The sequence below is a fragment of the Mobula hypostoma genome, chromosome 9 (genome assembly GCF_963921235.1).
Source record: "Mobula hypostoma chromosome 9, sMobHyp1.1, whole genome shotgun sequence".
Taxonomy (NCBI): domain Eukaryota; kingdom Metazoa; phylum Chordata; class Chondrichthyes; order Myliobatiformes; family Myliobatidae; genus Mobula; species Mobula hypostoma.
This window is the reverse complement of record NC_086105.1, coordinates 126,217,828-126,242,846: the sequence shown is the minus strand read 5'-3', so window position 1 is coordinate 126,242,846 and position 25,019 is coordinate 126,217,828. Positions and strand designations below refer to the sequence as shown.

Sequence of the window (25,019 nt, the reverse complement as noted above, 5' to 3'; positions counted from 1 at the left end):
ATCTTTCTACTGTAGTTTTCTCCTTTCCTTGCCCCGGATGCTTCTGGATTGTAACTTATCAAGACACTTGACTATTCAGAACTTATTTAGAGTGAACACATCTGCACAAGTTCCTTGAGCAGAACTTTGAGTAGTAAACCTGATTGAATGACTCCAAACTGGCACCCCAGTTACTTGAAAAAACTGGAGTGTTCTAACCAACAAATAATCTTTTCACTGAAAGTCTGCAACTGAGTGAATGATCAAACTGATGATAACAAAGTACAAAATAGGAAGTTGAAATTGTGGAACAAAGCAATGTACTGTTTTTATATTAACAGTTTAGGTTGGTTAGAATACAGAAATTCTGAGCAGTTGATGCATAAACACAATGTAGATGCGAAATTTCTAGAAAACATTTTCACCACCACAATATCTCAGACATACAAAAAAAACACTAATATTCAGCAGTTGAGAACTCACCTGAGAAGTGGTACAGTTCCCTCATGTGTATGCAAAAGACTATGAACTTGTGGTGCAAATGTTTTTAGGGACAATATGATGAATGGTATTTTGTAAGAATCTGGATCAAATTCATTCTCGCTGCAAAATGAAAGGCAAATATTATGCTGCATCTCCGACACATGAATATTAATCCTCAGTTTTTATTAAAAAATTGTTGGTTTGTGTTTTGGAAATACTTTGAGGTATCTCAAGACAAATAATAATTGACAAATTAAAGTCCATTTTTTAAATAAAAACCCTGATTACGCTAATACACACCTATCCACACACTGTCAGAGGTAATCAACAGATCTCTTTTGGAACACTCAAATATTTCACGGAGGTCATGCATTTATATATACACAACCACAATGGAAACCTAACCAATGAAACTGATTATATTAGTCATTGCCGAGTGCCTTTTCAGAATCATATAAAATTATTCACAATTTTTGCTGAATGTACTGGTCTAATACTATTTTTAACTATATCAACTTGCCTTTGATTCAAAGTTAGTTAGATGAACAAGATTTACAGAAAGGTTTACAGAATATAAACATTTACTTTAGCAAGTGCAGTTATGTTAGCAAATTTATATCACAGACAATAAAGGTCAACCTTAAAAATTATTTCAAAGAACAGCATAAGTTATATTGATTTCTATTCTTTACGTTTACCAGTAATATGCAATCCCTAATGCACAAACCAACAGAAACAGGATTCCTACCTGTAACCTCTATCTGAACAATGCTGTTTACAGATTGGTTCATGGTATTCTAGTTCTTCAAATACTACTGGGCTACAATTGGCTGATGACCCATCATATGACAAAGCAGAAGACAATGGACTCTGTCTTGCCTGACAGCTGGGCAAGAGACAAACCATTCGTCCATTTACTTGGTCACGGATAGCTATTGTGTCAGTTAATTTGTACAAGTCAGACACGATCAATTTGTGTCCAAATCTGGAGAGAGATTTTAAAAAAGCTAGTTAGAAAATAACCATGGGATTTTCTGAATATTGTAATCAACTTATGTACACTACAATATACATTATAAAATTGACAAGTATGGAGTACAAAAACTGCTGAACTGCAAAGGATGTAATGGAAAACATCTGTGACAAAGAAAGGCCAAAAGAAAATTCAGTAATATGTACCAGAGTATAAGTTTATAAACTTACCTTGAGAATTGCTAAGAAAAATAATGTGCAGAAGTCTTAAGCACATATATAGCTAGGGTGCCCAAGACTTTACTGTATTTGAGCGAGTTTGTAAACCTGGTAGGAGCAAACGATGTTAGGAATGGCAAGGGTGGAGCACCGCGGGAGAGGTGCGGTACTGGTGGCAGAGAAGGGCTGCCAGGGTGGAGGTGGGGTGTGGGTACAGGCACAGCCAGACCAGAGAAACAGGCAAATTCATTCAGTTCCAAACAAATGGAATATTTATCATTACAGAATGTCTCTCTGGTGCTTCCACATCCTTCTCCTCTCCCTGCCCCTTTTCCCGACCATGAGCCCCCCCCCCCGCCCCCTTCCCACTCTCAGTCCACAATAGAGATCTATACCATGTTCAGGTTTATCACTCATAGGTCATGGAATTTGTTTTTCCTTGCGGCAGCAATACAATGCAATATACAAGATCAGTAGAGCACTGTGCAAAAGTCATAGGCACCCTAGCTATGTATATGTGCCCAAGACTTTTGCACAGTACTGTAGTTACACTCTCAATTAATTCAACATTTATTTTGATTCTGCCTCAGAAACTCAATGCTTTGATACACCTGAATTCAGAGGGACACAAGAGTACAGGAATTCATAAACAGAAAAGGTACTACATTTATAACCTATAGATCTAAAATCTGTACCTTTTCTCATAGAGTTCTGTAAATTTCAGCAATGGCAAGCAACATGCTGGAGCATCCTGCAGGATCAATATAGCCTCGGAACTACGATAAAAGAAAAAAAGATATGTTAAAATACTATACAGTTTAATAAACTATTTTGCACTTTCTCATACAAAGATAGAGAACTAAAGCCTTGGAGAAGGGGTCAAATCTTGCATTTGATATTTATTTCATACATTCAAATTCACTGATATAAAAACTTGTTCAAAGTACAAGATACTGGAACTTCAGATACCACTCCATTGCAAAGCACCTTCAACATTTTATACAGAATCAAGTTATCCATGCCTACCATGACGACTTTCTACAACAATCCCGTTTGCTTGTATTATGGGTATATTTCTCTCTGTTTTACCCATATACCTATCCAAATGCCTTTTAAACTTTGTAAAAGTATTTGCCTCTACCACCTTGTTACAGATCAACACCTCATTCCATCCCATTCTTCAGGTTTCCCCAAGATGATCCCCTCTCACTTTAAACCTATGCCCTCTTGTTCTAGACTCCACCGTGCTGAGAGAAAGACTATCCTCTCCACACCCTGAATTTTATAACAAAAGCCACTCCATCAACCTCCCACATTTCAGGAGCAATAAACATAGCCCATCCAATCTCCTTATAACTGCAGCCCTTTATTCCAGGCAATACCCTGATGAATCTCTGCATTACTACAATATCCATACTGTATTGTGGCAACCAGAACTGCACAGTATTCCAAAAGCTGTCCAATCAATGTTCGTACAGCTGCAATGTGAAGTTCCAACTTATGCTCGATGCCTCAGCTTATGAAGGCAAACATACCAAATTCTCTCTCCACCAATCTGCTCACCCATGTCTCCAATTTCAGGAAGACATTAACTTGTCATTTACTCTATATATCCAAGCAAATTTTGACCTCTGGAAGTCTGTCACCTCATAATTATCTGGAACAAATTCCATCTGCCAGTACCCCGCTCAACTTTCCAGCTGATTCATGTCCATAATATGCTTTGACAATCTTCTTTATTTGTTATTGACTACCAATTTCTGGGACTTCTGTAAGCTTACTAATCAGTGTTTCTATTTTATCATTCAAGTTATACATAACATGTTACAACCATCAAAAGGTTCCAGCACCTATTCTTGTATTCAATCAATAACATTCAATCACTACGTTATTGGATTTTGGATCCCGTTTTGTCAAGATGCCTCAGATCTCTTCTCAACTCTTTAAACCATCATATCACGCAGAACCTCATCAAAAGCCTTAGAGTCCATGGAAACCATGTATACTATGCTGTCTTTACAAATTTTTAGTTACCAGTCAATCTATAATTGGAATATAGAGCACTTTACAGTTAATACAAATTACTCTATTTGCTGCTGCGAATTTACTTCAGAGTTGCAATGAAAAGAGTTGTTTAAAATCAGTCAGGGAAAAAAACATGGTAGTATGGCCAAGCTGTTGAGATCATTCCACCTCATCTCCCACCCCATTGATCAATCACCACACAAGGTGCGTTGTGTGAATAAAGAATCTTTGGTTAGACCAAAGTACCATTAAGATGTCTTGCTTACAACTGTTCTTAAAACAACTAGTTAACTTTATGAGGTAACTTTATAGATAACATTTTTCCCCAAAGACCTATGCTTCAGGTTTCAAAATCATGAACTGAAGCTTCAGAGCTAACAGCAGTATTTAGATTTGAAACAGAAAATAATTCAGAGGGGTTGGTGTGAATCAATTGCTTCAATGAACACATTACACAAGAATAAAAAGATGGAACAAATGCTTTCTTACGAGGCAATCAACCAACTCGGTTTCTAAAAAAAGTAAAGAGCTAATAAATAGCTATTTTGAAATCAAACATTTTGAAAAGTAGAGGCACAAATAATTTTACCGAAGTAAAGCCAAAGATTTGTTGATATTTCCAGTGGCTAATGATACTTGAATTCTCTTGCATCCTATCCGATATCTGTGTAAACTATTGACAGCCAAAATCGCTTCCTGGAGACTCTCCATCTGCACCATTGCCTTCAGCTGATAGTCAGTATGAGGACTTAGTTCCACACTTTTCACCTACATATCCAAGAGTTGAGATGAGAAATAATTTTCAGCTTACAGGAATCACTCAAATTGATTTGACAAATCATTAAAATAAAAACACTAATTCTAGATTATTCATAAATTGTAAAAGCTGCAAGGAAGATCACAAACAAGAGATTCTGCAGAAGCTCCTTGAACATCACACTCAAAATGCTGGAGAAACTCAGCAAGTCAGGCAGCATCTACAGAGGGGCAATAAATGGTTCACATGAAGTAATACCTGCCATTGTAGCCAAATTCACCGGGTGAGATAATGATTCATTTTGATCACATTCTCAGTTTTTTCCCCCACCACTGCAAATGTTTTGAGCAAAGCTGGCAGTCACTGCCCATCCCAATTGTCTCCTGCTGGTTTGCAGCCAGATTAAACTGCTGCAGTCCTTCTTGTGAAGGTTCTCCTACCATGCAGCTGGGCAAGTTGCCATTGGATTTTGGCTAGGTGTTGATGAAGGAATAGGATGCATCTCCAAGTCAGGATGTAGTCCCACTTGTAGGGTGCCTTGCAAATCTGTTCTCAGCTGCTTAAAGCCCTTGGGCTTGATAAAGGGAGCAAGTATTTGGGGTGGTATTGGTGGATTGATCTAGAGCAGTTACTGGCGGAGGATGGGCATCAGGAAAATATGCTGGATTATGCTGAATAACGTCAAGGTAATTGATATTTGTCAGAGCTGCACTCATTCAGGCAAGTAGAGAACATAAGATACAGGAGCAGAATTAGGCCATTTGGCCCATCGAGTCTGCACCACCATTTCATCATGGGTGATCCAATTTTCCCCTCAGCCCCACCCTCCTGTCTTCTCCCCGTATCCCTTCATGCCCTAACCAATCAAGAATCTCTCAACCTCTGCCTTAAATACATAAAGACTTGGCCTCCACAGCTGCCTATGGTAAAGAATTCCACAGATTCACCACACTCTGGCTAAAGAAATTCCTCACCCCTATTCTAAAAGGACGCCCCTCTATTCTGAGGCCACATCCTCTGGTCTTAGACTTTCCCACCATAGGAAATATCCTCTCCACAACCAAACTATTAAGGCCTTTCACCATTCAATAGGTTTCAATCAGGTCACCCCTCATTTTTCTGAATTCTAGTGAACTGTCTTTATAGGACAAACCATTCAATCCTGGAATCATTTTCATGAACTACCATTGAACCCTCTCTAGTTTCAGCATATCCTTTCTAAGGGGTTCAAACCTACTCACAATACTCCCAAGTGAGGCCACACCAGTGCTTTATAAAAAGTCTCAACACTACATCTTTGCTTTTATATTCTAGTCCTCTTGAAATGAATGCCAAGATTGCATTTACCTTCCTCACCATAGACTCAATTTGAAAATTCATCTTTAGGGAATCCTGCACAAGGACTCCTAAGTCTCTTTATATCTGTTTTTAAAAATATTTTCTCTCCCTTTAGAAAATAATCAACTCTTTCATTTCTTCTACCAAATTAGATAACCGTACACTTCCCAGCACTGTATTCCATCTGCCACTTTGTCCATTCTCCTAATCTGTCCAAGTCCTTCTGTAGCCTCTCTACTTCCTCAAAACTACCTGCCCCTCCACCCATCTTCATATTGTCTGTAAACTTTGCAACAAAGCCATCAATTCCATCATCCAAATCATTGACATATAATGTAAAAAGAATTGGTCCCAACACACATACTTGTGGAAGACCACGAGTCACTAGCAGCCAGTTAGAAAAGCCTCCCTTTATTACCACTTTCTGCCTCCTGCTAATCAGCTTTATCCATGCTAGAATCTTTCATGTAATAACAAGCTACAAGCCCATGATAAGTAGCCTCATGGGTGGCACCTTGTCAAAGGCCTTTGAAAATCCAAGTACACAACATCAACCGAATATCCTTTGTCTATCCTGCTTGTTACTTCTTTGAAGAATTCCAACAGATTTGTCAGGCAAGATTTTCCCTTGAGGAAACCATGCTGATTACAGCCTATTTTCTCATGTGCCTCTAAGTACTCCGAGACCTCATCCTTAATGATCGAGTCCGACGACTTCTCAACCAGGTAAGACTAACTGGCCTATAGTTTTCTTCTGCCCCTCTCACTTCTTGAAGAGCAGAGTAACATTTGCCATTTTTCAGTCTTTTGGAACCATTCCAGAATCTAGTGATTCTTGAAATATCATTACTAATACCTCCACAATCTTTTCAGCCACCTCCTTCAGAACTCTGGGGCGTACATCATTTGATCCAGGTGATTCATCCACCTTTAAACCTTTCAGTTTCAAGAACCTTCTCCCTAGGAATGGTAAACACCTGAAACTTCCACCATACTGCTAGAGTCTTCCACAATGTAGACTGATGCAAAAATACTTATTCAGTTCATCCACTATTTTATTACCCTCTCCAGCATTGTTTTCCAGTGGTCCAATATCCATTTTCTCCTCTTTTACACCATGTATCTGAAGAAACTTTTAAAATCCTCTATTAGTGGCTAGCTTACCAGGGGGAAAACCCATACTCGTGACTTGCCTTGCAGATTTTGACTTGCTCACATAGTTATAGCTTTGACTTGGCTTGTCTAGTTGAGTTTCTGGTCAGTGGTGGCTCGCGAGGTGATGGTAATGTATTTGATGTCAAGGGTAGGTGGCTCTTTAACTGGTGATGGCCATTGCTGGTACTTTGGTAGCACTGATGCTGTCTCTGAGTGCTCGAAATGTAGTCTACCTTTTGCAGTAGGCTGGCATGGATTGATTCACTTGCAGAATTATGAACAGAAGTGAACACAAGTGCCAGCTAACATCTCCACGCCTGACCATATGATAGTAGGAAAGTCAATGATGAAGCAGTTAAAATGGTGGGGCTTGGGACAGTACTGTGAGGAACATTTGTAGTAATATCCTGGAACTGGGATAATTGACCTCCAGCTTTGACAAGCTTCACCCTGGGTGTGACATACAATTTCACCCATTGGAGATTTTTCCCTTTAGTTATATGAGGCTAAATTTTACCAGAGATCCCTGAAATCACTTTGGTCAAGTGCTGCTTTGAAATCACCCCTCCTCTGGATTCAGCTCCTTATTTGGACAAAGGGTGTAATGAGAAGTGGAGCTAAAGGGCCCCTGGCATGTTACAGGTGAATAAATGCCACTGGACAACACAAATGATGACACTTTCCATTACATTGCTGATAAATGAAGTAAATTGACTGGATAGTAATCAGCTTGACTGGTTTAGTCTTCATTTTTCTAATCATGGTGTAAATCAAAATGGTTGAAGGCTGATGTTGAAGCTCTCAGGAGAACACTAAAACAGATCATCTTTCTGGCATTTCTGGCTAGATTTGATTGCAAATGCACTTTAATTCTTTAATGCTGTTGTTTATAATACAACTGAGTAGATTGGTGGGTCACCCCAGAAGGCATTTCAGAATCAAATACATCAGCAGGTCTGGTCTCACAGACAGAGGACCAGGTAACAATGATGAATTTCCTCTGCTGAAGAATGCATGTGAACTAGATCATCAATATTGCTGACTTGTTTTTGTTTCAATTACTGAATTGAAATCCCCATAGTTGGGCCTCAGGATTAGTTACCAACTTTACTAAACCATCCATGCACCCAACAAGTTTACTCAGAATCAAATCCATCGAAAAGCAATAAACAGGGTTTTACTCTGGGAATATGGAAGATGCATTTGAGTAAAAACAAGGACAATCTGTGAATCAAGTCTCAAAAACAAATATGTGTTTATCTATGACTGAGACACTAGGAAATATTTAAAAATTTTCAAGAAATGATATATATAAAAATAAATTTTTAGAAAATCAGATTTAAAATAGTGAAAATAATCACCGAATGCAAACCTTGAAAACTGAATTGTAACAACATACTAAATATGAAATGGTATGAAGAATGAAGACCTCCCCCGCCCCATCCCTAGACTTAGCTAATGGTCAAGACTGAAGTTTATATTCCTACCAGATTTCTAACTCAAGAAATTCCTGGGAGGAAAAAAAAAGAGACAAAAACAAATTTAAAAATTAGTTTTAAATATAATGGCAAAAATTTCATAACTACCACTAACCTCATTTCTTACAGATCTGCCGTAGTAGCTACAAAGCAATACCCAGTGTCAAGCATTATCCGCTGTCCAAATACTAAGTTACCTTGCCATGCCTGGAGAAAATCTCATGCAATATTTGAGAAAGTTCCTTTCTGGACATCCTGTAATCCAAGTTGCTGACCTGTACATCTGCTCCATTTGCAAATGGGTCCATCTGGACATCAGAACAATGAGTTTGATTTATGCTTAAAGGAGAGGAGCGGTTGGAAAGACTTGGGGATAAGGTCCTAAAATAAATAAGAGACAAACATCATCATACTCTTAAAGAGTCTCAGTACAATTTACCAACATTAACCATTAAAACACTTCATGCAGAAGTTCAACACTCAACTGACACTTACCAAGTTCAAAATTAATTCAGCTAGGTCTGACTTCATTTATTTAGTGGTCATTAAACTCAAATATTTGTCCCCAAATAATTTCAAAATTCATTTTTTAAAAAGACAGACAAAATTAAAAAGAAAGTTACCTTGCAGACAAGGAGCCATGGGATGCAATTGGTGGTGTGTTTTGTCTTGAAACTGGCAACTTAGAAAAAGCAGAAGGGGAACTGACACAGAAGTCACCTTTCTTCTCAGTTTTCTCTGTAGGAGATTCCAATGAACTTGAAAATATTGGAGTTTCTTGCCTAAAAGAAAACAACATTTTGAGTAACATGCTCACCTTCTCTGGCAGTTTCCTGGGATCACTTTTATTTAAAACTTTTGTTACATTTATATGTCAAAATCCACAGCCTATTTTTACCTAATTTTCACATGGCACAAGACGGCAAGTGAAATTAAGAAAACACACGAAATGAAAACATTCAAATACTAAGACAATAGTTAAACCCTCAGGGGGCAATGATTACACCCCACCCCCAAACAGGCCTGGAAATGGAAAAGGTTATGAACAGGAAAAATGGGGGAGTGGAGGGAGAGGTGAAAAGATTGCAAATTCCAATATCTGTGAAAGTGGTAGGCAGAAAAGATCAGAAGACAAAAAGACATGATGCAAGATAGAAAATAGCAACAAGACCAAGATTTTATGTAAGATAGAAATAGGAATATTTCCTGTTGAACCAAATACCGATCAACCTTCACTAATCCCACTACCTGTAATCCAGTTCCTTCAATAATCCGGCACTGATTATGTTTAAAGTGATCCTTCTGTAATCCGGCATTTTCACTAATCCGGCACTCCTCAGGTCCCAATGGTGCCAGATTAGAGAAGGTTAGCTATTACTTAATGTGATCCTCCTGTAATTCGGCATTTTAGTCATACTTTACTGATCCCGGAGGAAATTGGTTTTCGTTACAGTTGCACCACAAGTAATTAAATAGTAATAAAACCATAAATAGTTAAATAGTAATATGTAAATTATGCCAGGAAATAAGTCCAGGACCAGCCTATTGGCTCAGGGTGTCTCACCCTCCAAGGGAGGAGTTGTAAAGTTTGATGGCCACAGGCAGGAATGACTTCCTATGACACTCAGTGCTGCATCTCCGTGGAATGAGTCTCTGGCTTAATGTACTCCTGTGCCCACCCAGTACATTATGTAGTGAATGGGAGACATTGACCAAGATGGCATGCAGCTTAGACAGCATCCTCTTTTCAGACACCACCGTCAGAGAGTCCAGTTCCATCCCCACAACATCACTGGCCTTACGAATGAGTTTGTTGATTCTGTTGGTGTCTGCTACTCTCAGCCTGCTGCCCCAGCACACAACAGCAAACATGATAGCACTGGCCACCACAGACTCGTAGAACATCCTCAGCATCGTCCAGCAGATGTTAAAGGACCTCAGTCTCCTCAGGAAATAGAGACGGCTCTGACCCTTCTTGTAGACAGCCTCAGTGTTCTTTAACCAGTCCGGTTTATTGTCAATTCATCCAGCACTCACTAATACAGCACTCCCCAGGTCCCAATGGTGCCGAATTAGTGAAGGTCGACCTGTACCAAAGTCCGGAAGGCAATGAGTTTCATCAAAAGATACTCTTCCTTGAGTTTGATTGGGCTGGAGTCAGAACAGATGCAAACTGAATAACTGAAGTGATAAGCCACAGAAATTTTGAAAGGGTATGTTATAATTATAGATTGAATGAAAACATTGAAAATTTGGTCAAAAAACCTACTTTTGATCTCTCCAAAGTAGCTCTAGTATCATCAGTGTATGTTACCATCTGCTATCGAGATCAATTTTCTTGCTGGCACTCACAGGAAAACGATAGAATTTTACAAAAAATTATACATAGACAACAACTACCAATGTAAAAGACAAACTGCAAAAACTGAGACCATAACACAAGGAGTACTTGAAAGTGAGTCTGTAGGTCATAGAATCAGTTCAGAGTAGTGGTGATCAGAATCAGGTTTAATATCACTGTCGTGTAATTTGTTGTTCTGCAGCAGCGGTACATTGCAATACATAAAAACCACAAACTACAATTATTTTTTTTTATACACACACAGTGCAGAGGGAGAAAGAAAAATACAAAGTTAGTGTACATGAGCTCATTCATTGTTCATTCAGAAATGTGATGGACGAGGGGCATCTTCCACTATTAATATTATTTATAACAACTATTATCATTTAGTTTAATAGAGTGGAATTACAATTGCATATAAACATCTATTTGAGTGCCTAATTATTTTCTATATTATCTCAATGTGCACTTGTGAATGTACAAATTAATATAGATTTACTCACAAAAAATGGAAAAGGTTATAAGTAAAAAAGTTTGTGTATTACTTGTGAATATCTTATTCAAATAAAAATAAAATTTATAAAGCAAGAGGGGCATCTTCACTTTTCTGCACCTCCTCCTCGATGTCATTAAGAAGAAGAATGTCCTGGGTGATGGGGGCCCCTTAATGACAGATGCCACCTCTTGAAGATGTCCTTGTTGCAGGAGGCTGATGATGATGATGCTTTCTGCAGCCATTTCCGATCCTGTGAAATGGCCCCTCCGTACCAGATGGTAATGAAACCCAATTAGAATGCTCTCCACAGCAAATCTGTAGAAATTCGCGAATATGTTTGTGACATACCAAGTCTTTTCAATCTCCTACTGAAGTACAGCCACTGTATTTTTTTTCATAATCGAAGAAACACTGAACCCAGGATAGATCTTCAGATACGTTAACACCCAGGAACTTGAAACTACCTTTCCACTGATGATCCCTTCATGAGGACTGAAGTGTTCCCTCTATTTCCCCTTCCTGAAGTCCATTATCAATTCCTTGGTCTTACTGATGTTGAGTGAAAGGTCCTTGTTGGACACCACTTAACTAGCTGATTTCTCACTCCTGTACATCTCATCTTCACTGTCTGAAATTCTGTCAACAATAAGTTGTGTCATCAGCAAATCTATAGATAGCTTTTGAGTTGTGCTTAACCACACTTGTGTGTTTAGAGAGAGTTAAGCACACATCCTTTGAGGTGTGCCAGTGTTGATTGTCAACAAGATGTTATTTCTGATCCTCATGGGAAGACTGTTCTTCCCAGGAGGAAGTCAAGGATCCAGTTACAGAGGGAGGTACAAAGCCCCAAGTTTCAGAGCTCATTGGTTAATATTGAGAGTACGGTGGCATTGAACACTGAGCAGCAATTAATAAACTGCAGCCTGATGTAGGTATTGCTATTATCCAGCAATGCAAGGCAGAGCGGAGAGCCTGTGAGACTGCATCCACTGTAGGCCTGTGATGGTGATAAACAATTTGCAGGTGGTCCAGGTCCTTGCTTTAGCAGGAGTTGATTCTGGCCATAACCAACCTCTCAAAGCACTTCACAGTAGATGCGAGTCCAACTGGATGAAAATTGTTGAGAAGCTCACCTTGCTCTTCTTGGGCACTGGTATAATTGTCGTCCTTTTGAAGCAGGTGAGAACCTCCAACAGAAGTAGTGAGAGATTGAAGATATCCTTGACACTCCCGCCAGTTGGTTGGTGCAGGTTTTCAATGCCCCATCAGGGCCCGGCACCTTGCAAGAGTTCACCCTTATGAAAGGTGTTCTGACGATGGCCTCCAAGACAGATATCACAGAGTCATCAGATGCTGCAGGGTCTCGCGTCAGTCTAGTTTCATTTCCCTTTCAAAGTGTGCATAAAAGGCATTTAGCTCATTTAGGAGTGAGGTATCACAGCCATTCATGTTGTTAGGTTTTGCCTTGTATCCCATTTCTAACTTCAATCAGAATTGTTTGTGTGTCCTTAAAATAGCCTTCTGTAGGTCATAACTAGACTTCTTGTTTAGTTTTGGATTGTCAGTCTTGAATGCCACAGATCTAGCCCTCAGCCAAGTGTGAATCTCTTGGTTCATCCACACCTTTGGTTTGGGCATGTCCTGTATACTCTTGAAAGTACACATTCATCCACACAGGTCTTGATGAAGTCAGTGACATGTGGTGTATTCATTCAGGATCAACAATGAACCCCTGAATATTGTCCAGTCCACCAACTCAAAGCAGTCCTGCAAGTGTTGCTCCACCTTCCTTGATCATACCTACTCAGGCCTTATCCCTGATGCTGCCATTGAAGTTATCCACACTGGTTCAGGAACCTAATGAACCTTAATGAATAGACCAGGTACAGGCTGTGGGCGAGTTGATAATACATATATTTTAAAGCAAACTCATCACCTCCTTTCCAATATCAGGATCAATTTCATAATTTTCTACTGATCATTTGTCCTCCTACTTCTGTGATGTCACTGATGGCCATATTGACATACTGGCAACTCCTCTGAAGATTTGCATTAATCCATTTATTATTCTAACAGTCATTACAGTCATTTCCTATATTAAAAACAAATACAATACTACATTTTTGACATCATAGTTTCTCTTTAAATGAAGTGCTCCGAAGCATTCATTCCATTTTGATTAAAATATTCTACTCAAAATATTAGCTTTCTGTATAAGATGCCAAAGCACTTATGAACTACCAGCAATCTTTAATACCAGAAAGTTATATAGACAAGAATCTGTAAAGGCAGCATGTAGCATTATTTAACAGTGACAATTTAACAGTAATTAAAAGTCAATTACTCTCATCAACACATGTAATTGACATGGCTCATCAAAATTGTGTTTACTCCTTACTTCAATGTACTAATTAAAACTAGAAATATAATGATAATAAAATACAAAAAAAAATTACTCCCCAGTTAACTCAGATATTCAATATAAACTCACTTATTACTTCCGATGATAGAATCTCCATTTCCTGTGATTTTAGGAGTGGCTGGCGAATGAACAGAATGACTTATTGGTGGAGATTCAGATCCTTTCTTTTTGATCTGTTGCATCCGCACATTTTGCTTGGTTTTGGATTCCATACCACAGAGTTCCTTATAAAGTAAATAAGGAATCAGTTAAAACTGTGCAACAATGTACAAATTCACTTCAATAGTTGTACCAGCTTAAATTTTAAAACCATTTTCCTGATTTACTAAGTGCTGAATAAACTAAAATCCACAAGTATTAAATGAGAATCTTGCTCACCCAGCCATAACTGGGAGGTACAAGAGATACAAATATTTGAAAGAATGCTCTGTTAAAGCTAAGCTTGACAAAAGGAGTAGAACTAGAGTTGCATAGCCCTTAAGTGAAAAAGAATTAGAAGTAAATACCATCAAGGTGTTTCCCTTGAGCCTCAAGTATTACAAAACTGTTTATTTAATCCAATCATAACTAAACTCACTTTTGCTCAAGTCCTAACAAACCTTTGGCATGTACTCTGACAAAACCTGCTTTCATTTTTATAAACCAATTTCAAGAAATAACTACCTTATATTCAGTTTGTGAAAGTACTTGAAACGTTCATAAAATTCAAAGCACTAAAATTTAATTAGCTTATTACTCATTAATCTACAAAGTGAATATTTACAAGTCCACTTAGTACAACCAGTTAGTTCTAAAGTAACTGCAATGAATACCCAATTTAGGATTAGCTTCAAAATTTGCATTGCTCCATATTATTTATATCAATTCAGCAGCATAAGATATACTTACTGTTTCAAGTTCCAATTATTTCAAAATAGATTATGATAGCAAGATATTAAAACTTAACTTTTTAAAAAAAATATTCCATTTGATTTTACTGAAACCTGAGAGGCTTTTGTAAACCAGCAGAAACACTAATAAAATTCAATATTCACTTGCAGGGATGTTTAACTGCAGTCCCTCATTCACATAAGATAATGGTAGGCCTACCAGAGAGGACTAAAAGATTCCAAGTGTTAAACATATAGCCTAAGCACTACACTGGACTCTAAACTTCCATACTATAGGGCAAACAACTACCATATCAGCTACTTAGTTCTAAGGACAAAGTAAAATAAAGTTTACTCATTGTTTTAATTTTGGGTGGAGAGGTGAGGAAAATAAATTACTAATTTTCTACATTTTCATGCAAAACACCTGAAGCGCTTAAATTAATCATTATCTAATTAGTCACAGAGTTGTATTTGCATCATTATCTACCTTGTAGATAACTGCTCTAAAGTTTACTTGAATTGGATAAGTCTGTTCAGTTTTAAGTTGCAAATTGTGTTCAAGAATGCATGCATATATCAAGAAAATTGTTTACTAAATATATATTTTGCTAAAAATGCAAAACTGTTCTTTCAAGACATTGACTAGCTGCTATGTTTCCAATAAAAAAAAATTAAAAATGCATTTTCACTATTTAAACAAAGTTTGAAGTTCAGGTTTTAGGAAAGAAACTGGTGAAAAAATTATGAAAAAAAATTCTTCTCAATTGGTAACTCCTATTTTGAAAATGGACAAAGGCATTCTACTTTCAAGTAAAAAGACACAACCATTCATTCAACCTCAACAATTTAATTAAAACAAATATTTTAACGGGAGTCCCAGTCTTCCATAAATTGTAATTTCCATTTCAATAGGGAAACACTTGCATAGAATACCAACAGGTTTTGACGACTTATGATTCTTCTTGTAGCACATTTTGAAACTGAACCAATACTTACTACCCTAAAAGACAACAAATTATGAGGTGGGGCAGACTGTAATAAAATAGTTACAAATATAAATGGAAGTTCCAATCACACATTTAAACAGCGCTTTGAGCGAAAAAGCTTTTAGTCACATTTCTAATTACCCATCTGCATCTCTTCAAAGATAAGGGAATTTTAACATAATGTTAGATATCTGTCTTACAGTTTTATTAAATCTGATGGGTATTCCTGAATTGTCCCAAACATTACTGAAGATCTTTATGGTAAGTAAACATTAAGTTTTCTAATTTGCACAATATTTTATAGTTGAATGAGCAAAAATTTCAAGGTTTAACAAACAATAAAAGAGAAATAACACTGAAGAATGTATAATCTGTAGCATTGTGCCGCATAGTCCATAAAGATATTGTTACATGTAACTAATCATGTATTGGTCCAGTCATTTTTTAAAATGTCAAGTTAACACAGGAGCATTAAGGGTTGAAGGGTAAGTTGATGTTTTCTGCAACAGCTACCTTTCTTTTGCACTTTTAATTAGGTTTTTGTGCTCACAAGCTCAAGGATTCAGTCATGGGTTCACAACTTAACCTTGTTGGTTACGTTAAAGCAAAATGGGCTGCAATACAACTATTGTGAAAACCAAAATTTACCAACAGATATACAATGTCAAATGCTTCAGTTTCCTCCATTTCTGAATTCCAGTGGTATCCTGTGGTTAATTTATGTTAGGGAACTGACTTCCAGGTCCTGCACCAGCAGAAATGTGGCCTAGGACCCTTCTGATTTCAAAAGGATTGTAATGCTTTGGATGTTAAGTATTGGGCAGGGTACTTTCTTTCTAACTTCCTCAGTTTCATGAAGTAATGTATTTTCACTAATTTAAAAAAACTGCTCATCATTTGTCTTTCAATATTGTGAATGTTAGACACACTGAGAAGCTATTAAGTGACCCTTATAGCTTTTATAACTAGCAAAGCTGGGACAAGGGTTCCACTGGCACGGGACTTCCATGGGGCACTTGACTATGCTCAGGAAATGTGGTTAGAAAACTTCTAGGTACGGAGATAGGCCTTATTCATTTTGTTCTGCTAAATTTGGTCATTGGGAGATAGTGGGCGACAAGTTCAAGCTGGTAAGATTCAGCCCAGTAGGTCTTAGTAACACTGTAAAGTGGAAAAAGGCTTGAATATTCATGTTTCATATTTTTCAATTGTTCAGCTTTATTGGGGAACAAAAAATACAGCTCTGATTAGCACAATACACCTTCATGTAACTAAGTATATTAGTAAATGGTGAACAGAAACAGATCAGAGGATAAATTAAAAATGTTGCAAATGTATGCATTAGATTATACGTAGTTAAGATAATGTAGAAAAGTGTTTAAATGGAAATGAAGGAAAAAAGTCACTTTAAATGAGGAAAAGCAACCCTCCTAATCAATTTAATCTTATTTCTGAGTTAAAGGTGTCATGTTGAGTTTTTAGTAAACTGCTCAAGTGATATGTGATTCTTATTATCATCTATCAGTTTATTTTCCCAAAAGGACCTTTCCAAATCAATACCTTTATGTTCTAAAGCAAATTCAAGCATTACCAATGTAAATAAAGTGATAGATTCCAATAAGGAATTGTAAAATTAGATAGGTTTGCAGCTTATAAACTTCTGTTTATAGCCCACAAACTGAATTAGTTAATACATTTGAAATTATGCAATAAATTTGCAACAATATTTGAATGGGAGAGCAGGATGACAGGTAAACAAGATGGTGAAAAAGGGGACAAAGATTTAGGGTAACACACAACAAAGTTGCTGGTGAACACAGCAGGCCAGCTTTGTTGTGTGTTGCTTGAATTTCCAGCATCTGCAGAATTCCTCGTGTTAAAGATTTAGGGTGACAGGATGAAAAAAGGAAGCTAAGGGGGAATTTTTCACGTTGAAGGTGGTGAGGACATGGAATAAGCTGCCAAAAGAAGTGTTGAGGCAGATGCGGTAGTATTATTTTAGAAGCACATGGATAGGTTCATGGAGAGACGAGGCTTTGAAGGATATGGGTGAAAGAAGAAATTGGAACTAGCTGGATGGGCACTGTGGTCGGTATGGATTTGTCAGGCCCAAGGGCCTGTATCTATGTTGTATGGCTCTATGACTCTAAGGCAGCTCTCCAAGTCATGATTTAATTTGAGGTTTCGCATGTATTTCACATTCATTTTGTGATTTACAGAGATAATTGTATTTCACAGAAAATATCACTAACACGAAGAACTGACAGTTTAATAAATTTGTTTATTATTGTCTCATGTACTGAGGCACAGTGAAAACCTTGTCTTGTAAGTTCTTTGGCCTCTCTGTACCTTTAAATGGTGTCAATCTATGGGCCAGACTGACTGTCCTGCCAAATGCTGTAATTTCTGACATTTCCTTTCTTCCAAACTTCAATCCACTGACTGCCAGTTAGTGTTGTAACTATTGGGAAAATGCCCATCTTTTCACAGCACCTGCCAAGGCCAAAGAGAGGATACTTTAACTGGGGCTCTAATGGAGACTAAATCTCCCCAACAAAAGCAATTAGTCTTCAATGGCCTTCAGTATGTAAATTAGCACCAACCAAGGGTATAGATGAGCAAAGACCTTGCAGTTACTCAGCTACTGCTTTGCTGTCTCAGCGGTTGACTAAATAAGAAAAAAAACTGGGAGGATCCTGGACCATCAAGTCAGTTTATTCAAATTTCAGTCAAAATGGGAATGAAACTGGATGTAACGATTTGAAGTGTATCTGCACAAAAGATCCTACATAACCAATGCAGAACTAATACCTGGCATCCTCATAACATGAGCATTATCCCAGTATTTTCATTCCAAACAAGGGAGAATCCTATTATTTATTGTGGGGAGGAAAGGGTAAAAAGGAGGTCACAGCCCGGTGTGCAAGGAGCCACAGTTCACAAAGGGGGATCAGGACAGCAGTGCTGCAAAGATTGATGATGCCAGAGGTTTCTGCAGACCAAGGTGATTTCTTCCAGTTTGTCTGCGAAACAGATTATTTTCTGATGTCTCTCTTTTAAAGGTGGCTTGGGTCCTGTTGAAAGACTGTAACACTGAAACAGTGAGGTGTGGTCTTCTGCACTCATTTGTTGCAGGAGCAACCTCTCTCTCCCTTGCTAGAGAGAGAGACTATACGAGATAGTGTTGGAATGGAATGTAGCTTTTTGATGGACTCTACATTATGATCTCTGAGGTTTTTGCTATTGTTTGCATGGCGGGGGGAGGGGGGTTGGTACTTTAGCTGGAGCGACTGGGGGAGGGAGCTTTGAGGTTCTGATGTTTCAGTCATTCATTCTTTGGGTTCTGCTTCTGTTTCGTGGATGCCTGAGGAGAGTAAGAATTTCAGGTTGTACATTATATACATTCTCTGATATTAAATTGAACCACTGAAATTCAGCTGGGATGTGGCATGTGGACAGATTATTGGGAGCAATGGGTAGATCAAATTATGGTGGATATCATGAAACCTCTGGCTGATAATATGTGAAGCCAATGTGATGATGACTGAATGAGTCAGAATCAGGTTTATTATCACTGGCATGTGACGTGAAATTTGTTAACTTTGTTAAGTGATAGCAGGCCGATATCAATCTTTTTCCCGCAGCTGGATAATTGATCTCTTGGACATGCTAATGTGATCAATGTAGTTGTAGTAGTAATAATAAGTACTTCAAGTTTTGCAAAAGGGAATGTTGAACTTCTGGGTGTGTGAGGCTTTGGCAAGTGAATCCTTGAAGCTCTGACAACCAAATAAGACATGAATGTGTAGATTGTTGGAGGTTCTAGCCCATAATGTTTGCTCTCTGGTATTTCATTTGAGTGGCGATGAATAAAATCAGTCAGATCAGTGAAACTATTTGATTGTACAGTATGCTGAACACTTTCTTTATGAACTTGTGGACTGATGAACATAGCCTTTTAACAGATTTATTGCATATCAATAAGTGTGGGAAGTATGAATTATATGTGACATATTTTATGTGTCAGCTACTCACCAGATAACGTTCAAGTCATATTATTTCAGTTCCTTAACTTTACTGATAAAATGCTACCACAGCCCAAATGAACCAAACAAAATAACAGTTCATGTTATGCTGGATGGAGATATCACTTTTAACTACCATCATAACTCAAGCTATTTTTATACCTTCCTCATTTGTACAAAATGAAATATACTCAATTTACTAACCTTCCTATGAAGCCACATATACTCAGAGGTGCATTAAATGAACTATTTACCTGCAAACTTCTGACTTTTCCATTTTTAACTGCTGATCCTTGTGGTGTCCGTGAGTTCTTAACAGAAGGATTTTTTCCGTTGTGGGATTGTTCATCAAGGTCTTTATTCAGTTGAGATAGTTTTGCAAGTTTACTTGCCTTTTTAGGGGATTTTGTCTTTTCAACTGTTATGCAGTTATTTTTGCTTTCACAAAAATCTTTATTTTTTGGTGTAAACGATACAAGAATCTTATTCCCAAACACATCTTCATTCTCCATACGCTTCTGTGCACGCTCAGCACTTTCCTGGCTGGTAAAACGAAGGATTGCACTGCTGCCAGTAATGCTTAGAACTTTTCCACCACAATTATCAGACAAACGGCGCAGTCTGTTGCTGACTTGCTTGCTGTCTCTATTAATTGGCAAATTGTACACATACAGAAGAGTATGACATTGCTAGAATGGAAAAAGAAAATGAATGGGCAGAAAGAAAAAACTAGCCTCTGTCATTTAAATGGTTTCTTTCCCCCTCCCTATCATAGATCTCCACTTTTCTTCTCTCCTTCCTAACCCACTTTCATCCCCTTGTCACACCCCTCAATTTCTAACTATTCCCACTTTCCATGCACTGTTTAACTATTGTTGAATGTTTCCAGTATTCTGTTTATTTCAGATAAATATTTTATTGTTAGTTCAATCATGTAGGAATAAGCTTTATGTGGAAAATAGAACAATGCAATTTCTTGCAGGAGCACACTTTTCACAAAGCAGGTGAAATGCATTATAGCACTAAAATGCAACACCTTACACTCTAGTATCTAAAATGAACTGAGTTCAGGTAGACAAATATGGGTATCCTTGGTGGCAAAGTTGTTAATTTATTGGGCTAGTAACATAGAAACATAGAAAACCTACAGCACAATACAGGCCCTTTGGCTCACAAAGTTGTGCCGAACATGTCCCTACCTTAGAAATTACTAGACTTGCCCATAGCCCTCTATTTTTCTAAGCTCCATGTACCTACCCAAAAGTCTCTTAAAAGACCCTATCATATCCATCTCCACCACTGTTACCAACAGCCCATTCCACGCACTCACCACTCTCCGAGTCAAAAACTTACCCCTGACATCACCTCTGTACCTACTCCCTAGCACCTTAAAGCTGTGTCCTCTTGTGGCAGCCATTTCAGCCCTGGGAAAAAGCCTCTGACTATCCACATGATCAATGCCTCTCATCATCTTATACACCTCTGTCAGGTCATCTCTCATCCTCTGTCGCTCCAAGGAGAAAAGGCCGAGTTCAATCAACCTGTTTTCATAAAGCATGCTCCCCAATCCAGGCAACATCCTTGTAAATCTCCTCTGCACCCTTTCTATGGCTTCCACATCCTTCCTGTAGTGAGGCCACCAGAACTGAGCACAGTACTCCAAGTGGGGTCTAACCAAGGTCCTATATAGCTGCAACATTACTTCTCAGTTCCTAAATTCAATTCCACGATTAATGAAGGCCAATATACCGTATGCCTTCTTAACCACAGTGTCAACCCTACGCAGCTACTTTGAGTGTCCAATGGACTCCGACCCCAAGATCCCTTTGATCCTCCACACTGCCAAGAGTCTTACCATTAATATTATACTCTGCCATCATATTTGGCCTACAAAAATGAACCATTTCACACTTATCTGGGTTGAACTCCATCTGCCACTTCTCAGCCCAGTTTTGTATCCTATCAATGTCCCGCTGTAATTTCTGACAGCTCTCCACACTATCCACAGCACTTTCAACCTTTGTGTCATCAGCAAACTTACTAACCCATCCCTCCACTTCCTCATCCAGGTCATTTATAAAAATCACAAAGAGTAAGGGTCCCAGAACAGATCCCTGAGGCATACCACTGGTCACTGACCTCCATGCAGAATATGACCCGTCTCCAACCACTCTTTGCCCTCTGTGGGCAAGCCATTTCTGGATCCACAAAGCAATGTTCCCTTGGATCCCATACCTCCTTACTTTCTCAATAAGCCTCGCATGGGGTACCTTATCAAATGCCTTGCTGAAATCCATATACACTACATCTACTGCTCTTCCTTCATCAATGTGTTAAGTCACATCCTCAAAAAATTCAATCAGGTTCGTAAGCCACGACCTGCCTTTGACAAAGCCATGCTGACTATTCCTAATCATATTATACCTCTCCAAATGTTCATAAATCCTGCCTCTCAGGATCTTATCCGTCAACTTACCAACCAGCGAAGTCAGACTCACTGGTCTATAATTTCCTGGGCTACCTCTACTCCCTTTCTTGAATAAGGAACAACATCCGCAACCCTCCAATCCTCCAGAACCTCTCCCGTCCCCATTCATGATTCAAGGATCATCACCAGAGGCTCAGCAATCTCCTCCCTCGCCTCCCACAGTAGCTTGGGGTAGATCCCATTCGCTCCCGGCGACTTATCCTACTTGATGCTTTCCAAAAGCTCCAGCACATCCTCTTTCTTAATACCTACAGCTTTTCAGTCTGCTGTAAGTCTGCACTACAATCACCAAGACCCTTCTCCATAGTGAATACTGAAGTAAAGTATTCATTTAAGTACCTCTGCTACTTCCTCCGGTCCATACACACTTTCCCACTGTCACACTTGATAGGTTCTATTCTTTCACGTCTTATCCTCTTGCTCTTCACATACTTGTAGAATGCCTTGGGATTTTCCTTATTCCTGCCTGCCAAGGCCTTCTCATGGCCCCTTCTGGCTCTCCTAATTTCCTTTTTAAGCTCCTTCCCGTTAGCCTTATAATCTTCTAGATCCCTAACATTACCTAACTCTCTGAACCTTTTGTAAGCTTTTCTTTTCTTCTTGACTAGATTTATTACAGCCTTCGTACACCACAGTTCCTGCACCCTACCATAACTTCCCCGTCTCATTGGAACGTACCTATGCAGAACTCCACACAAATATCCCCTGAACATTTGCCACATTTCTTCCGCACTTTTCCCTGAGAACTTCTGTTCCCAATTTAAGGTTCCAATTTCCTGCCTGATAGCCTCTAATTCCCCTTACTCCAATAAGACGCTTTTCTAACTTGTCCGTTTCTATCTCTCTCTAATGCTATTGTAAAGGAGATAGAATTATGATCACTATCTCCACAATGCTCTCCCACTGTGAGATCTGACACCTGACCAGGTTCATTTCCCAATACCAAATCAAGTACAGTCTCTCCTCTTGTAGGCTTATCTACATATTGTGTCAAGAAACCTTCCTGAACACACCTAACAATCTCCACCCCACCTAAACCCCTTGCTCTAGGGAGATGCCAATCGATATTTGGGAAAATAAAATCTCCCATCACAACAACTCTTATTATTACACCTTTCCAGGATCTGTTTCCCTATCTGCGCCTCGATATCCTTGTTACTATTGGGCGGCCTATAAACTCCTTCCTGTTCCTAACCTCCATCCACAGAGACTCCGTAGACAATCCCTCCATGACGTCCACCTTTTCTGCAGCCATGACACTATCTCTGATCAACAGTACCACGCCCCCACCTCTTTTGCCTCCTTCCCTGTCCTTTCTGAAGCATCTAAAACCTGGCACTTGAAGTAACCATTCCTGTCCCTGAGCCATCCAAGTCTCTGTAATGGCCACCACATCATAGCTCCAAGTACTGATCCACGCTCTAAACTCATCCGATTTGTTCACAATACTCCTTGCATTAAAATAGACACATCTCAAACCGTCCATCTGAGTGTGTCCCTTCTCTATCACCTGCTTATCCTCCCTCACAAACTGCCTCCATGCTGTCTCTACTGTGAGCCAATCGCCTCTTCCCCAGTCTCCTCAGTTCGGTCCCCACCCCCCCAACAATTCTAGTTTAAACTCTCCCCAGTAGCCTTAAACCTCCCCGCCAGGATATTGGTCCCCCTGGGATTCAAGTACAACCTGTCCTTTTTGTACAGGTCACACCTGCTCCAAAAGAGGTCCCAATGATCCAGAGATCTGAATCCCTGACCCCGCTCCAATCCCTCAGCCACACATTTATCCTCCACCTCATTCTATTCCTATACTCACTGTCGCGTGGCTCAGGCTGTAATCCTGAGATTACTACCTTTGCGGTCCTGCTTCTCAACTTCCTTCCTCACTCCCTGAAGTCTTTTTTCAGGACCTCTTCCCTTTTCCTACCTATGTTATTGGTACCAATATGTACCATGACCTCTGGCTGTTCTCACTCCCACTGCAGGATATCCTGGACGTGATCTGAAACATCCCGGACCCTGGCACCTGGGAGGCAAACTACCATCCGAGTTTCTTTCCTGCGTCCACAGAATCGCCTCTTTGACCCCCTAACTATAGAGTCCCCTATCACTACTGCCTTCCTCTTCCTTTCCCTACCCTTCTGAGCCACAGGGCCAGACTCTGTGCCAGAGACACAGCCACTGTTGCTTCCCCCAGGTAGGCTGTCCCCCCCCAACAGTACTCAAACAGGAGTACTTATTGTCAAGGGGTACAGCCACAGGGGTACTCTCTAGTACCTGACTCTTCCCCTTCCCTCTCTTGACAGTGACCCACTTGTCTGTCTCCTGTGGCCCCGGTGCAACCATCTGCCTATAACTCCTTTCTATCACCTCCTCGCTTTCCCTGACCAGACGAAGGTCGTTGAACTGCATCTGCAGTTCCCTAACTCCGTCCCTTAGGAGCTGCAGCTCCACACACCGGGTGCAGATATGGCTGTCCGCGAAGCTGGGAGACTCCAGGACCTCCCACATCTGACACCGAGCACAGAAAACCGGTGTCACACACATACTACTTCTTTTCCGCAATTAACACAGGTAAACCTACCTCGCCTCATTATCGCCTAAGCCTGTTGAGCCAAAGCCCTGTCACTCTGCTCCCTCTCACTCGTCTGCCCACTGGATATGATGGACTTCTTTTTAAACTTTTCCCGCTCTACTGGCTGACGTGAAGCGCCTGCGCAGTCTTACCTCTCTTTTACCCGAATAGTAAAACTGCCTTCACTCCGGAAATCCTTAGCCGTTCACCTAGAGACCATGATTAATACTCCAGACACGCATGGTGGCTGTGAAATTTAGCTGATGTTCATGATCCAGAAATTTTTTTAAAAATTAAAGCCTGTCTTTGTCATGATGAGCACCTAGCTACTGGAGTGTCATAAAAGCATGCTAGTAATGAACATGTCTTGAAAACTGGAAAAAAAAATTGGTGTTGAAGGAAAAAAGGGAG

At 39.3% G+C, this 25,019-nt stretch overlaps 1 protein-coding gene across 2 annotated transcripts in view; it reads right to left on the bottom strand.

Annotated features, from left to right (window-relative positions):
- Window positions 1-25,019, bottom strand: part of LOC134352027 (meiosis regulator and mRNA stability factor 1) — a 68,009-nt gene that overhangs the window by 19,578 nt on the left and 23,412 nt on the right. For both annotated transcript variants that reach the window (XM_063059084.1, XM_063059085.1), the window contains exons 8-15: window positions 19,803-20,237; window positions 13,735-13,889; window positions 9,030-9,188; window positions 8,604-8,787; window positions 4,268-4,446; window positions 2,349-2,429; window positions 1,211-1,447; window positions 463-582 (exon numbers count right to left, since the gene is read on the bottom strand). In XM_063059084.1, the coding sequence (XP_062915154.1) occupies window positions 463-582; window positions 1,211-1,447; window positions 2,349-2,429; window positions 4,268-4,446; window positions 8,604-8,787; window positions 9,030-9,188; window positions 13,735-13,889; window positions 19,803-20,237 (1,550 nt within the window). The remainder of the gene's footprint in view (window positions 1-462; window positions 583-1,210; window positions 1,448-2,348; window positions 2,430-4,267; window positions 4,447-8,603; window positions 8,788-9,029; window positions 9,189-13,734; window positions 13,890-19,802; window positions 20,238-25,019) is intronic.